Source organism: Nasonia vitripennis, chromosome 2 (genome assembly GCF_009193385.2).
Source record: "Nasonia vitripennis strain AsymCx chromosome 2, Nvit_psr_1.1, whole genome shotgun sequence".
In the NCBI taxonomy this organism is placed as follows: domain Eukaryota; kingdom Metazoa; phylum Arthropoda; class Insecta; order Hymenoptera; family Pteromalidae; genus Nasonia; species Nasonia vitripennis.
The window spans coordinates 12256120-12271620 of NC_045758.1; the positions used below are offsets into that span (position 1 = coordinate 12256120).

The 15501-nt window shown below is 36.9% G+C and overlaps 3 protein-coding genes across 14 annotated transcripts; 1 reads left to right on the forward strand and 2 right to left on the reverse strand.

Moving 5' to 3' along the window:
- The first annotated feature begins 9 nt into the window (after positions 1–9).
- On the forward strand, positions 10–8272 carry LOC100122962 (abnormal spindle-like microcephaly-associated protein homolog). Its single transcript, XM_008214385.4, has 10 exons — positions 10–232; positions 331–513; positions 586–1192; positions 1290–2228; positions 2314–2530; positions 2607–2959; positions 3030–6959; positions 7033–7217; positions 7322–7441; positions 7521–8272. Exons 1-10 carry the CDS (start codon positions 221–223, stop codon positions 7776–7778), a joined length of 6804 nt encoding a protein of 2267 aa, XP_008212607.1. The 5' UTR covers positions 10–220; the 3' UTR covers positions 7779–8272.
- Positions 8228–12445, reverse strand: LOC100122951 (protein Mo25). 12 transcript variants are annotated; one of them, XM_032596589.1, is made up of 8 exons: positions 12190–12445; positions 10715–10821; positions 10487–10654; positions 10283–10401; positions 9874–10207; positions 9209–9313; positions 8949–9131; positions 8228–8870 (listed from the first exon to the last, which is right to left on the reverse strand). In XM_032596589.1, exons 2-7 carry the CDS (start codon positions 10814–10816, stop codon positions 8949–8951), a joined length of 1011 nt encoding a protein of 336 aa, XP_032452480.1. In that variant the 5' UTR covers positions 10817–10821; positions 12190–12445; the 3' UTR covers positions 8228–8870. The 12 variants fall into 12 exon arrangements, with proteins under 12 accessions (XP_032452480.1, XP_032452477.1, XP_008212599.2 ...); XM_032596586.1 differs by having other exon boundaries at positions 11608–12347; XM_008214377.4 differs by lacking the exon at positions 12190–12445 and adding an exon at positions 11477–11805.
- A 995-nt stretch (positions 12446–13440) lies between these two features.
- LOC100122940 (thioredoxin reductase-like selenoprotein T homolog CG3887) lies at positions 13441–15315 on the reverse strand. Its single transcript, XM_001606509.6, has 4 exons — positions 14959–15315; positions 14571–14700; positions 14302–14497; positions 13441–14225 (listed from the first exon to the last, which is right to left on the reverse strand). Exons 1-4 carry the CDS (start codon positions 15093–15095, stop codon positions 14095–14097), a joined length of 594 nt encoding a protein of 197 aa, XP_001606559.1. The 5' UTR covers positions 15096–15315; the 3' UTR covers positions 13441–14094.
- Positions 15316–15501: the final 186 nt, after the last annotated feature.

The window sequence follows — 15501 nt, forward strand, 5'->3', positions numbered from 1 at the left end:
ACACATTTAATTTTCAAACGGTCGGGCTGTCGGGAACCGTTGACATAGTGAGTGCGAGTATACCCTTCAGTGCGTAGTGATTGATAAACAACTCCGTGAAAATGCAGGAAAAAGGGTGCATTCGTCGGATTATCTAACTTGAACAAGCCTCATTTCGGGTTTATCAAGTTCTTCAGTTTTGCAATTAATGGCTAAATGACCTATGTACGACGGCTAAACCATGTTTTTTCAGGTAAGACGTTCGCGCCGGTGTTTAGATACATTTGATTACCAAGTACCCGAGCGTTTATGAAAATGGTGACTATTGATTCATTGTCTTGAACTGTTTAGATCAATATTACTCCAAAGGAGAAGAAAGTGGCGGAGCCCATGATACGAGCCCCGGTGATTAATGAGTACAGTTTGGTGTTGGCACCATTTCAACCCCCAACTCGAATAAAATTGGATACCAAAATCAATACTAGAGTTGAATGTACATTGCACATCAAAAATTCCAACAATCGGTCTCTAACTGTAAGTGATTAATTTTTGTCTTGCATACAATTCAAAGATTTTTTTTAAACGTATTTGATTTTTCATAAAAAGGCATCGATAACTAAGACACCTCTGCAAGAACGTTGTATTAATTTAAGTGCAATCGAATGGTCACTACAACCAGAGAGTGAAGTAGATTTGATAATTTCATGGGACCCTAAAGAAAGTGGTTCTTGGAGAGAAATATTACAATTATCAGACAGTAGACGAATCAAGTATGACATACCTCTTACATTAACTTGTATAGATCCGAATAAAGTTGCCAATGACAAAAAAGGAGTTAAAACAAAACAAAGAAATCCTCTAGGACCAAAAATCCAGAGTACATCCAATATTAAAAAAAATACTGTAGCACCTCTCAAGAACAATACATCTAAAATAAAGCAAGAGCCACCAAAAATCAAAGTTGAACCTCCACTGAAAAGACCCGTAGCTACTGAATTTGCAGATAAAGAAAATGTGTCAAATGTTGGTTTCAATTGGATGTTGGAACAAGCAAAAACAAAAAAGCAAAAAAAGGATCAAACTCCATCACCACCATTGGATTTTTCAAAATATTTAGATTCGTCCACCTTTAAGTTTACACCACTAAAATCAAAATTTTCATGTTTTGAACCAAGCACAGTTCATAATAATGTTTCATTTGTTCCTACTAATGGTAAGAATAGATATAGATGGACATACGATAAAAATCTAATTATAATAAATAAATATAAATACAGATAATTAAAAATTACACATATTTTGTATTTCAGAATTTGAAAAAATTGAAAAAATCACAGTGGAAAGTACAGTTGAAATGAAATTACGAAAAGAAACTTATGTAACAGTTCCCAAGTATTTGAAAGTTGATCAAACTTGTGATAATTTAAAAGATGAAAATGATGAGTTTGATGACTCTTTATCACCAAAACAAGTGGCTACAGAAACTCCCAAGTTACCATCAGAAATGTCAATGCTTTTAAATGACATAAAATTCACACCTTTCAAAAATCCAAGTGCAAAGATTGAAGAAGACACAAAATTCTCACCAACTTTCTGTTCCACGGGAACTAAATCTAATAAAAGCAAATCATTTGAGGATGATTCAGTAAGCAAAAATGCAACTTTTGACATTGAGTCAGTCAATAACTCTTCAACAAATCACACTTATGAGTTAAGTGTTTCACCAACTAGTACAAAAAATAGCTCTCATTTGAAACCAACCTGTCTTGCTAAAACTTTTAACAGAAATAATTTAGATATGGGATTCTCAACTCCATTGTCAGTTAATAAACTACCCAATGTCACAATTGACCATAAAAGATATAGTAATGTGTTCTCAAAGAGTCAAGTAGATTTTGGTAGTGCTAGAGATTGTTTGGAAGCAGATTTATGGGTAAAATCAAAAAATACTTCTCTATCACCAATCAGCAAAAATCTCATGCATTCCACTCTAGATAGTATAACCGAAGAAGATCTTTATGATCATGATATCACAGACAAATCAGTTACAAATTCAATAGAATCTCACAAAAAATCGAAAAAATCAAAGGCTTTTTGCATAGAAATTTCACCTCCAAAGAAAAGTTCTTTTACTAAACCACCAATAAGAAAAATATCACCCACTAAAAGCATTAAAATTATGAAAGACAAACATATTTCAGGAACAGTGAATGCCAAGAAGAAAGTTCAGATAAACAAATCTATTAAAAGTAAATCCTGTTGATACTTAGCTTTGTTTAGTTATTTATAAATTAATTATATGAAAATTGACTACAAATATTCTATTTTTATTAGGTAATGGAACTATTCAAATACCTGGTGTTCGAATAGCAAAGCTTTCTCTGTCAGGATTAGCAGCTGGTAAAGACAAGGATAAAAGCAAGACTAAACCCAAGACTAAACCTTTAAAAGAAGCTAGTGTAAAGTTGCATGATCCAAATGATTTCTTAAGCATGTTCTGCAATCCAGATCCATTTGCTGCTACTATGACAATAGATCCTTTTCTAGCAAGGTGCTTGATTATAAATTTACATTATATCTTGATCAATGAAACCACTTTTTAATAAAATTCTTCTTTGTTCCATCAGCACTCTTTACTGTGATGAAAAGTGGATGTTTGTGCAAGAATTGGAATTCAAGAAATGGTTAAATATGTTGATGACACCTCCTGAGCAATTATCAACTGATATTGAATCAACTCCACTTGATGTTGGGAAAGTATGGCAATCTTGCAGAGCAAAGGAAGATGTAGCTTTAGCCGAAACTAAAGAATCAATATCTGCTAGATATCATACAACAACGCGATTAAATACTCTACGTAAAGCCGCCTGTGCTATGTTTCGCAAGCCTGAAGTTATAACTGCTCTTTCTCAGACTACAGTTGGCATTGAGAAAGAAATTTTGCTCATTCGTCAGGATAAAGATTTACACCGTGATATTGGCAAGTATTAAAGTAAATTGAAGTTTACCTAAATTAATCATCTCATTAAATAAAATTTTGTTTATTACAGGTTTACAAAAGACTATTCTCGAGTTGTTTATAAGTTACAATCCCCTTTGGCTAAGAATAGGTCTGGAAACAGTTTATGGAGAAACCATTCCTCTCCAATCTAACAATGACTTGATTGGACTATCAAGATTTCTTATACACAGATTCTTTTCAGACCCTTTTCTCGTCAAAACGCATTCGTCTCATGCTCATCCTAATATAAGACTCGGTACATTCCAGTCTCATATGAACAAATTCATGCTTAAAAAGTTTTTGTTTGTTGTGTATTTTTTGGATTATGCTAAAAGAAACAAGCTTATAGGACATGATCCATGCCTTTTCCACAAGAAAGCGTTGATCAAGGATAGCCGATCGATTCTTTTAACTTTTTCGCGTGAACTTTTGAGTGGCATAGGAGATATAACTAAAGTCTTACGTGGCTATAATTATGTCGTTTCTCACAAACAAACTTTCCTGGACGAATACGATTATGCTGTTGTAAATTTATGCACCGACCTAAGGGATGGTGTTAGACTTTGCCGGGTCATGGAACTGATAACCGGACAACGATGTCTAACATGCCGTTGTAGAGTACCAGCTATTTCCCGTTTGCAAAAGGTTCACAATGTTAGTATAGCATTGACTACACTGAACGAGGCAGGATACACGATTACAGGAGACATCGATGCCAAGAGTATAGCTGATGGTCATAAAGAGAAGACTCTATCGCTTCTTTGGCAGATTATCTACAAATTCCAAGCTCCCAGATTTGAAAAAGCCGCGAAAACGGTGCAACGCTGGTGGCGGTCAAAGCTCTGGTACGTTTATATCAAAAAGATGTTGCGAAATAGAAGGCATAATGCCGCTTCTGTCATTCAACGGGCATGGAAATGCTACTTGGCCAGACGAGAACTGCAGAAACTCAAAGAAGAATATGCTCGTTTGATGCATGAGAAAATTGAAGCTGCAAAGAAGATACAATTGCTATGGAGGTTGAGAAAGGAAGCCAAGCAACAGCAGAAACAGTTTCAACTTGTTAAATCTTCAGCAATTAAAATTCAAAGATGGTGGAGGAGAATTCGGTCGACCAAGTCTTACATAGAAGAATTCAAAAGACAGAAGAACGTTGTAATTAAAGTACAGAGACGATGGCGTGCGAAGCAATTGATGAAATATGAAAGACATCGATTCACTCAATTGAAGACAAAGGTTATCGAAATTCAGACACTTTGGAAAGCTCGACGACTAGGTAGGCAGGTATTCCTCGACTACCAAAATAAAAGAAAAGCCATCATTTTTGTTCAAAGAAAATGGCGCGTCAAGTTATCAATGAAGTTGGAGCAGAAGCGCTATTCGGAAAAGCTAAGAGCCATCAGGTTCATTCAAGAATGGTGGAAACGTTGTCTGACTGCGAGGCGAGATCGGAATCATTTCCTCGCCCTGAAGAACTGCGTCAGGGCCGTCGAGAAGGTATGGATAGCAAAACACACTGTGATTGAAGAAAGGAAACAATTTCTTCGTCAAAAAGACAGCGCCATTATGATTCAAAAGGCTTGGCGGAATTACCGAGCAACCAAAGCAGACGTACAACTTTACAAACGCAAGAAAACTTCTTGTCTTCAACTGCAAACGTGGTGGAGATCTGTCACCGAAGCGAACAAGTACAGAAAACAGCGTTTAAACATCATCAAAATACAAAGATGGTGGAGAAGCGCAGTTTTAACCAAGAAGGAGCGTTCGAACTTCTTGGCTAAGAAAAATGCTGCCATAGTTTTCCAAAAGAATTGGAGAATGCATGTAGTCAGAAAAGAGTACAAACGCAAGAAAGCTTCAGTTTTGAAAATTGAGCTATTGTATCAAAATCTTATTGAAACGCGTAAGGTGCGCAATGAGTACTTGACATTAAAGAAGGCCGTAACGGTCGTCGAAGCTAGATGGATTGCATTAAAGACTGGAAGGAAAACCAGAGCAAAATATTTGAAAACAAGAAATGCAGCTATCGTCTTACAAAGGAGATGGAGAGCGCGAGTTGCCATGAGAGAAGCGCGGCAGAATTATCTGCAGTTAAAACGTTGTACAATTATAGTTCAATCGCAATACAGGATGAGACAAGAAAGACGACGTTACAGAGCGCTTCTGCAAAGAAAAGCAGCAGCTATAGTATTGCAACGTAGATGGCGAGCGAAGAAGTGTGGAAAACAGGTGCGAGAGACTTATGCTAAACATAAGTCTTCCGTTATTTCAATTCAAAGGAAATGGCGGGCGACACTCCAAGCAAGATTGGAGAGGAACGAGTTCTTGCAAAAACGAAAGGCAGCGATTGTTTTACAAAAGCACTGGCGATCCTTAGTGACGATTAGACAGTACAAGAAAACGAAAAATGCTGTTAGAATTGTCGAAAAGTGGAGGACACACAAATTGTTGGGTAGACGAGTACGCTCCGAATATCTTCAATTGAGAGCATGCACCATTAAAATGCAGCGTCTTGCAAGAGTAAAGCAACATGTCAAGAGATTCCAGAAGCAGCGGGAATCTGTAATTGTAGTGCAAAAGCACTGGAGGTCTTACGTAGCTTTCAAGGAATATAGAAGAAAGAAAACCGCTGCAACTGCTATACAGACGTGGAGAAGAAGTATAGTTACTGGGCGAAAAGTTCGCGCTGAGTATCTCAAATTTAGAGAAAGTGTCATCAAAGTACAGCGCATGTGGAGAACAATAAAACAGATGAGAGAATTCAAAAGACAACGTGTTGCAGCTATTGTGATACAAAAGCACTGGAGGTCTTACGTAGCTTTCAAGGAATATAGAAGAAAGAAAATCGCTGCAACTGCTATACAGACGTGGAGAAGAAGTATAGTTACTGGGCGAAAAGTTCGCGCTGAGTATCTCAAATTTAGAGAAAGTGTCATCAAAGTACAGCGCATGTGGAGAACAATAAAACAGATGAGAGAATTCAAAAGACAACGTGTTGCGGCTATTGTGATACAAAAGCACTGGAAGTCTTACGTAGCTTTCAAGGAATATAAAAGAAAGAAACTCGCTGCAACTGTAATACAGACGTGGAGAAGAAATATTGTCACTGGGCGACAAGTTCGTGCAGAATACCTTAAATATAGAGAATGTGTTATCAAAGTGCAGAGTACATGGAGAATGAAACAAGCGGTGAGAGGGTATAGACAAAAGCGAGAAGCAGTAATCACGATGCAGAAACATTGGAAGAGGATCATGGCTGTGAGAAAGTACGAGAAGATAAAGATTGCGGTACTCTTCATCGAAAATTGGAGAAGGCATACGTTGTTTGGAAGACAACAACGGAAAGAGTTTATTCAACTGAAAACGGCTGTTATAAAGATGCAGATGCTGGTGAGGGTGAAACTACAAGTCCAATCCTTCAAGAGGCAGAGGAATGCGGCAATAAAGATTCAACGATTCTGGCGATCCCATCTCCAGATGAAAGAATGCCAATTGCAGTACGAAAAACAGCGAGCTGCTGTGATCGCATTACAGAGACGATACCGTGCTAAGCGAATCGCCGAACAAGTCAGGAGAGACTATCGTTTTAAAACTCTAGCAGTCACTAGAATTCAACGATGGTGGAGACGAATTTATTACTTAAGAAAACTGAGGATTGAGATTGAGACGAGGAAGTGGGCAGCTCTTGTGATAGAAAACTGGTGGATTAATTCTTCGGTAGAACGCCGACTTCGTGAAGCTATGAAGGCCGAGATGAGAAGACAATATAGAGCTGCTGTGATAATCCAAGCTGCTTGGAGGGGATTCAAAGTTCGTCAGGCAGCTAGTAAGAAAATGTCAATGCTGCGCGAAAGAGCGAAAGAAGCGGCTAAAGCCGCTGTACCATCCGCTACATTGGCATGCCGGTTACAAGAGAATATTGAAATTTTCAAGTATGCTTCCAATATTGGACAGCTGTCGGTTTGCCTATCTTCTTTAGGTAAATTTATAATCTTTTACAAGCATTTGTGGATATATTTTATTATATTCTTTAATTTATAATTGATTTGTAGATGTTATAATACGCTTATCGCCGAATGCTTGTATCAACGTCTGCCGACTGAATGCTGTACCGAAATTGTATGATATTTTGACTCGGGCCAACAGATCCCTACCTTGGTTGGACGTTTGTTTGAAAGTCATAAGTATCTTATTAACATTAGCAAAGTTTCAGCCGACAACAAAGTATGTTCTTGAGGTAAGTCAAACAAATTTTCAATGTGATTACTGCACTTTTTACTTTGGTGCATTTTTGCATAATATATATTATATTTTACTTGATAACTTAATATCATTTTCTAGAAGGAACATATTGAGGTTTTGGCAAGACTGTTAACTATTGCAGCCGATAAGAAAGAAGATCTATTTTTACATACTGCGACATTAATATGGGTTCTTACAGAAGATGAAGAATATGCTGAGGTTGAGAATCATTGTATTTTTAATTGTTAGTATCGAATATTAAAATGTAAAGTAACTGCAAGTTTTATTTTTATTTCAGGCTGTGAAAAATGATGCAAGAACGAAATTTTTACTGAGATCTTTGTGTAATTCAACCAAGAACAAACCCACAACCAATACAACAAAATGCAAATTAGATCTTCTACCTAGTCCAAAGCCTGATTGGGGATTAAATCATAGGCGTCCACGAACTTTTAAAAGTATTTCTCAAGCCATTACGTCAATAGCATCGCGTTTAGGACTTGTAAACGTTCCTCAAACATTCGATATACGACGATCGTTTAATTTTTCAATGTGAACACTTTTTTATACTGCAAATCAGGAATAGTCTAATAGTAAAACAGACTCGAAATCAGTTGGATATCCTTCTAGAATTGGAATATCCACCAGTTGTGTGACAAATTATTTTAATTTAAAAAATTGTCATTCGTATGTTAATGTATCTTGAAAATGATACAATGTTGATAGAGTTTGTTGAGACTTTATTGATAATTTTTTTAATTAAAAAATGTTAATACTACTGTTTTTCAAATGGCTATTCGCAGCGAATTTGCACTATAAGACTAGAATAGTTAGTTTTGTATGATGACGTTTTTAAGAAAACGATAATATAATTTTTATACTGTTAATAATACTGAAAATTTTACTTTTATTTTTAAAAGTCTGAGTGCATGTGAATATTAAATGGTTAGTTGATAAATATAATAAATGTAATGCGATTCATTTAAAAGTACTAATTTTTTGTGATTGTTTTTTTAATAATACTTTTATTGCAATAAATATAATAAACAATAATTATTGTTTTGGCGTTACATTTTAACAGTCAATTCTATACATATACATGTGATTATAATTTTTAGCATAAAATGAAGCAGGAGATACCTATCGATTCAAGTAATACATTTTGCTGCATTTAGAAGGTAATTTGATGTATAAAAACAAAAGTACAGCAGCTACAATGAATTTGATCATTCATATTGTATAATCGTAAATTCACGAACTTCATTTTAGCAAAACACTTGGTTGGGGTAACACATGTGTTTTTTAACATAATAATTACAATCAGAAATTTCAAATTCCTTTATTTACTAAACGAATAAAAAAACAACGTAAATTAAAACAGCTTACGTCTTCTACTAAAGAGTGTGAAGTATTTCAAGTTTTTATTTATCACGTTAGTACTTGTTATTGCAGAATAGGCTCATAAAAATTGCGTAGGCACATTTCACGTTTTCATATTTTAACTATTTTTTAGCGTGTCAATTTTCAATAAGTTTATTACGAAAATCTTGAAAGTAAAGGAGGCGTCATTTTTGTAGCTGCCATACTGAGCTCTTGAAATCAATTTAGTGTGGTGGAAGGTAGCAGAGTATTATAATGTCCGAAGAGTCTGAATGTTACAATAATAAATCGTGAATGTAAATTTTATTTACACAACTACTGGAAAACGGTGTAAAAAAGTACCAACTTAATTTTCATGTACAGACTTGAGCTCTTTGATTTGTTTGATCAAGTAAGCCTTTTCATCGTTAAATTGTTCATCTTCTGAGCGATCTGTGTGGAAGCGTGTAAGGAACTCTATCAGTTTTTCTTGATTGCGTAGTAAAATATCCAGAATTGGTTTAGGTTTGTTTGGATTAGCAACGAATACCTGAAATAATTTTCAAATAAATTGGCATTATGATCTTGTAGATAGTCAAAAATTAAATTTAGAATAAACTATTGTACCTTGAAAACATGGAAGGCCTCAAATTGTATATTACGAGACTTTTCTTTAAGCATATTCATCATTAATTTTAGATTATCTGGATTTGAGATGTACCGCGTCATTACCTATAGAAAAAAGCAAATTCATAACATGTCCATAACGATGGAATGAATTTAAGGGCCCTCGAGCATACCGCTATAGATTATATAGTAAACGAGAAAATTGTCCGTCCCTTTGCAATGTACTTTTGAGAAGAACTACTACACCGAGGACCTTGAAAAAAATATATGACATTGTTTGATATGCACTTTGTGTGAGCTTAGAAGCCTCCGTAAGCAAAATTAAAAAAAAATAATTTAAAAATACGTTATAAGAGCTATCCGATCTTAATATGTATATGTCAAGTCGTTGCCATGGTAACAAGGTTATGCACTTTGACAGCTCCTAGAAAGGTAATTTTAAATGACTTGTTAACCATTTTCTAACTCGTGGAAACATTTTAACTTGCTTCCGCGCACAAAGCATATATCATCAAACATCATCATTTACTTTTTTTGTAGTCATTGGTGCAACAGTTTTTTCCAAAATACAAGTGTACATTGCAAAAGTAGAGACGATTTTCTCCTTCATTATATATCTATAGTGATATGCTCAATGGCCCTTAATGAATTTTCACACAACTCACAGTAAAGTTGTGTCGATCAAGTAAAAGTTCTCCTAATAATTTTAAACTCTGTCTGCGTGTGACGTAATTTTCTGAGTTCAGTAACCTTTGATAGTGTGAAAAAACTTTATCATAATTGACTTCTAAAAATTCAGCACTTAAAATTTTATGCCTTGTAAGAAGTTCCTTAAAAGTAGAAAAGGCATCTGAAGCAATATCAAATGTAGAAACTTCAACATATCTAAAGAAATTATAAAAATCATCCGAGTAAATCATAATTTTTGCTAATGCTTCATATCGAGCACACTCTCTTAACATTGTACCACAGTTTAATGCAATATCTTGATGCTCATAACTGAAAAGTTAATTAAACAAATTAATTTTATTAATGTTAGATTTCCAATAGTATAATAACACATCATTCACTCACCCCGACATGAGAGTAAACAGTATTTCTGGCTTGGTACAGATATATTCCACTGTGGGAGATCTTGTACCGATTTGTCTTCTTAATATATTATTAAACACCTGAGCAACATCTTTTTTACCCTGAAAACACACACAAGTTGAACTTTTAAATGATTCTTCATGTTTTTATATCATTGACTATATCTAAGTATTCCCATGATCTTACCTCAAAATCTATTCGACTAAGATTTTGAACAAGAAGCAGTAAAAGATTACTGTTATACAGTTCTTGTGCTAATTGAGCTACAACAATATCTGCTTGTGGCTCAGACTCGGCAGTTCCATACAGCATGTTTTTAATGTGCACTAAATTTTTACTCACATCTTCTTGAGCCTAGAAAGATCGTTTTTTCAATTATATCCAGCATATAGACACTGCTTCGGTACAACATACCTTTTCGACTTTTTTATCACCACGCTCCAGCGCGTTTACAGCTTCTTTTAGAGCCTTCACAACCTCCGCTGGGCTCTTTTGAGACTTCCCGAACAGAGGCATAATTTCTTGAAACAGAAATATAATCAATTTGTTACTCTCATGCATAAAAGATGAATCAAAATAATAAATCTACAAGGGCTAAGGTGTCAGTAGGCAACAATCACACATATCAAGCAGCGTATGATAAACAAAGAGCTGGTAGCCAGACCAAGTGGTAAGTACAGGTACAGCTAAAAATTAGGTAACATCAGAGAGCACTCCAAGCAGAAGCAAAATAATACTGTGTAATTAATTCGTTCTCTCAGCCAATTTCTACTAAAATACGCGGCGAGCTCCTCGTCCGTAAGTACCGCATACAGTCGGGCACGACGACAGTCGCGAGTCCGAGATAAGCCAGAATCTCGCGAACACAAGTCGGAGCACACAGTGGCGCACACAGTCACAGGACACGAGAGTAAACAATGAAAACTCGTAAACAAAGCTTTATTATCCCCGCAGTAGCTAGCAGCAAAGAGCGCGAGAGAAAATTGACAAGTCCGGAGCAGAGAGAGCAACTTGACAGACACTCTCTCTCTCTCTCTCTCTCTTGCTTCAAGAGCAGCCATCAAGTATCAGCATCGCAGCTCGCTATATAGGTAGCTGGTCACGATATAAACACGAGAGAGAAAGAGAGAGAGAGAGAGAGAGCGCGAGCGAAATACACGCACAGAGCCTTATAACCTATGCGAGCGACGACGTCGACCTGCTGGTGAAGAATCGTCGGCTGAGCCAATTTTGCGCGCACAAGAGTATCCGGGATCATTCGCACTACACACACTATCACGTTATGCAACGGCGCCGCACGCGCTTACCATTCAATAGCCGATTAATCCGTTAGAATGATACGCAGTTGCTTTTAGGCACTGGCGGCTGCTGCTGCGCTACTACTCGCTGTCCCCTTAGCTTAGCAGCTCATCGGGAAGTTGGCGGTGAAGTCGTCGTGTGTGTATATATTATACGACGAGCTGAGCGCGGCGGCGTGAGCCAGTCTCGGCTGCGCTGCTGCTACTGCTCTGAGCGACGACGACGACGACGACGACTATCTTTTATTGTATATGCTGCACTGCACTGCAGGGCGGCTGCTGACGGGCAACACGGACATGCGTACACCACGACGGGAGCAGCGTTTGCGACTCTTCGTTGCCAAGGATGACGAATATCAGTCCGCTCTCTGATCGCTCTGCGCTCCTCTCCGCCTGTCTGCGCCGATGCTCGCGCGATCGGCTCTCTGTCTCTCTCTGGCTCTCGCTCTGTGTATATACTTATGCTCTGTGTGTATGTGTGTGTGTGTGTGTGTGTGTGTGTGTATACCGACGCACGGCGCGACGGTAGACGGAGGCGACTCGTCGGAGTTTCGGAGCAGTATCTAATATTCTATATCGAGGAGTATCTACCTATGTGTTGTAAGTATGCACGTTAGCGACTTTCGGAGTCGGATTTGATTATCTCCGTATTAGCGCGATGCGAGTGTATAATTCAATGAACGATTCTTCTCAACGCATCTTGTCGCTCGTCGAACTCGCTTCACAGTTCACACTGACTGTTCCTCTGCGCCCCTCTTTCTCTCGTATATAGCACTCGCTATACCTGTAGCTTGGTCGCGGTGCGCAGCGCACCCTCGTATATATGTATATGTATGCACACAGCTACAGAGCGAGTACATACTTATAGGCTATATTTCTAGCTTCTACACCTATCCGCTGCTTCACCGAAGTTGTGTGCGTCGTGCGCTCCACATTGGCTCGAGATAAACAGCGCGCAGCGAGGTCAGTCGCTCTCTCGCTTTTTTAGCGCTGCTACAATAACCGAGTGGAGCGTCTTGTGTGTTATATTTATGCTAATGAGATCAATATTTTGTCCTCGACTACCTGCGATGCAGGACCCATTAGGCCGATGACGAGATTGGCCATTGTTGAACCGACGATTGCTTTCAATTGTGCATTGTTGCGCGCGACAGCACTGTGCGTTTCGCTATATGCTATACCATTATATAGAGAACTAACAGCTGATAATTTTCAATTCGACGGATCTTCCCGCCGCCGCGGCAGTGCTGCCAACGAAATATCGATTGGCATCACTTATATAGCTTGAGCTTGTGCCTTGTGCTTCGACGGCCCAACAAAGATGATACTCCGCCTTATTATATAGATCATATGCTAGCTATTTTCCATCAAAATAGCTCAATTGTCGCGAGCTTTTTCAACAAAAATCAGCGTCAAACCATTTTTAAAGCGTAATGATTCACTATATAATGGCTAAAAATTACAAGCCTTGTTCAATATTAAATTGAATTTATATACATACAAATTTTTTTTTTATTAACTTTTCAACTTTTGAAATTATGAAATTCTTGTATATTTCGCGAAAGATAATCAAGTATTGTTTACTTTTAACGTCAACAAGTGATGCAAAGTAATCCGCCAGACTGCCATCAGTGCCATCTGCCGTCCGCAAAGAGACGAGTTGGGGGTTCCCGCGAGATAGCGCCAGTTCCTTGGTTTTTTTTTTACTATGTTTGCCGATGCGAAATCACCTGACAAAGTACCGTATTCGAGTTGAATATGTTTGCATATTTATTAACTATTGCAATTGGATCGATGTTAGATATAGCTATTTCAGTATATTTAAAAAAATTTTAAAAAGGCTTCTTTATGTATTAATTTATTTTATTTGCAACAATTTACAATGTGAAATGAAGTTTAAGAAAGTTACTTGATTACAGAAATAATACAGACAAAATGATACTTCCAAATTACAACTTTAGTATAGGTATAGCTTGTGAATTGTTTTTACTTGTACTTAGGTAGTCCACAGTGTTTGACAATTCAGTTTTATTAGAGCTTAAGATATGGTAAAAAACAAAAATAAAAAAATGCAACAAACGTAATGACATGAGAAATGCACATGATTGGAATAAATTTGAGTATTTTTTTAATAGCATTTCTATTGTTTAATGCTCAATTTTTCTCAAGATAAAAAATGGAGCAATAATTCTGAAAGTGATGTAATTTGTTACGTATCCTTTGGTGTGTCTTACGTTATTTACACAAACATAATTCTTTAGTCAATATACATATTCTACAATTCTAGGATATAAAAAGACTGAATTTTGAGACATTATTCTCATATTCTTAATACTGATCTAATAGATCAATATACGCTTGTTAAGTTTGTCTCAGAATTTTCACTTATCCGCAGTTTGGTTTTTAAATATGCAAAATCACTTTACAGATTCCATTGTTACTTTAAGAAGAAAAAAAACTGCTTATTTAAGAAAGAAAAGAAAAATCATCATTAGCCTACTTATTGAGACCAATCTTTCCAGCTTCCATCTCTGGGAATATCATTTGCATGTGAGTATCAATGATCTGAAACAATTCAGGAGGTTGAGGTATTCTTCCAGTTTCAAGTTTGGACCATATGGGAACATCTGCAGATTGGACATTCATATAATTATAATATTATGCATTATTATCATAGAATAATATTTAAAAGCTCTATCTCACCATTAAAATGTATTTCAAATGCACCAGAGGATATTAAATATCCTTCTGCAGCGTTGCATGCGAAAAACAGCATCACACAAGAGTACAAACGGTTGTCCATACACCATTGCCACCAAAATGGCTGAGGCTGACCAATCCATTGGAATATATTTATTTTGCTGAATATTAAAACTATGACTAGAATCTTGGCTATTCCCTGTAACAACAATAACAATGCATTTTATTAAAAATATTCATAGTAGGCTTGTAAATAAACATTCAAAACTTACCAAACCCTTTGCAAGCATCATGTTTGCTCCAGGGGGATTGTAGTTTTCCCCATCAATTTGCAGTTCTGGATACTTCTGTCGCAGAATGTTTACATAGTCTTCGAATACTTTCCTATATCCGCAAGAATAACTGAAAGCGAAATAGATAAAGACATCACTCTTCGGATGGATAGCAATGGAAGCCATTAAGTAAATTGATCATGTTAGCATCTTATTATCGTGCAAAAGTTGGATAAGAATGTGATGAATCATCAAAAGAAAGTTTGCGAAAAAAGTGATATTACATCGTTCAATGCAGACTATTCATGACTTTTACCCTAAAGACGCTTTCACCTTCAAGTCTACAAACAGGAAAATCTTGACCTTTCCCGGCAAAATTCTTACTCACCAGTAGAAAAACTTGAGCGACGGACCCGTTTTGGAGCCGAGTTTGGTTAGGGGTGCGTCGTCATTTAAGTTTGCCCTGGACTCGAGCGAGCAGAGCAAAACAAAAATTACGCAGAGACTCAGCCGTGACAAGTACATCTTTGAATTGTCATTAATCAGCGACTTGGAGCTATCTTGGCGTCCGGAGAGGATGTTATTAACCAGTTTCGATTTCAACACTTGGAGTCTTGGACGCGTTTCTCCTCGCAAACATCCAATTCCAAACCACCTGATTAACGCCGATCCAATTGACAAGCCGCGTTGACTCGAAAGCGCGACTGCTGCGCCGCGCTGCTATCCCTGATACTTTTATAGCCATATAGGTGTATAACAGTCATATATATATATATATATATATATATATTTCCGATGGTTTACATCGTTTTTTTAAGCTCACGTGGTACGGGGTTTCGCGTTCGCCATTCGCTTTCGAATTTATGGGGGTAAATTCAAATGTTGGAGTTTGATTATAGGTATACGCGGATTATAGAAATAGGTTTGTAGG

Coding starts and splice junctions, on each gene's coding strand:
- LOC100122962 (XM_008214385.4), top strand. Junction 2,531..2,606: donor ATAGATCCTTTTCTAGCAAG/GTGCTTGATTAT, acceptor TTGTTCCATCAG/CACTCTTTACTGTGATGAAA. Junction 6,960..7,032: donor GGTTTGCCTATCTTCTTTAG/GTAAATTTATAA, acceptor ATTGATTTGTAG/ATGTTATAATACGCTTATCG.
- LOC100122951 (XM_008214378.4), bottom strand. CDS start 11,558: ATGATCCCGGATACTCTTGTGCGCGCAAAATTGGCTCAGCCGACGATT. Junction 10,655..10,714: donor GTGATAAAAAAGTCGAAAAG/GTATGTTGTACC, acceptor CGATCTTTCTAG/GCTCAAGAAGATGTGAGTAA. Junction 9,314..9,873: donor TTGATCGACACAACTTTACT/GTGAGTTGTGTG, acceptor TTTTTTCTATAG/GTAATGACGCGGTACATCTC.
- LOC100122940 (XM_001606509.6), bottom strand. CDS start 15,095: ATGTACTTGTCACGGCTGAGTCTCTGCGTAATTTTTGTTTTGCTCTGC. Junction 14,498..14,570: donor TGATGCTTGCAAAGGGTTTG/GTAAGTTTTGAA, acceptor TTGTTGTTACAG/GGAATAGCCAAGATTCTAGT. Junction 14,226..14,301: donor ATTTGAAATACATTTTAATG/GTGAGATAGAGC, acceptor TCCAATCTGCAG/ATGTTCCCATATGGTCCAAA.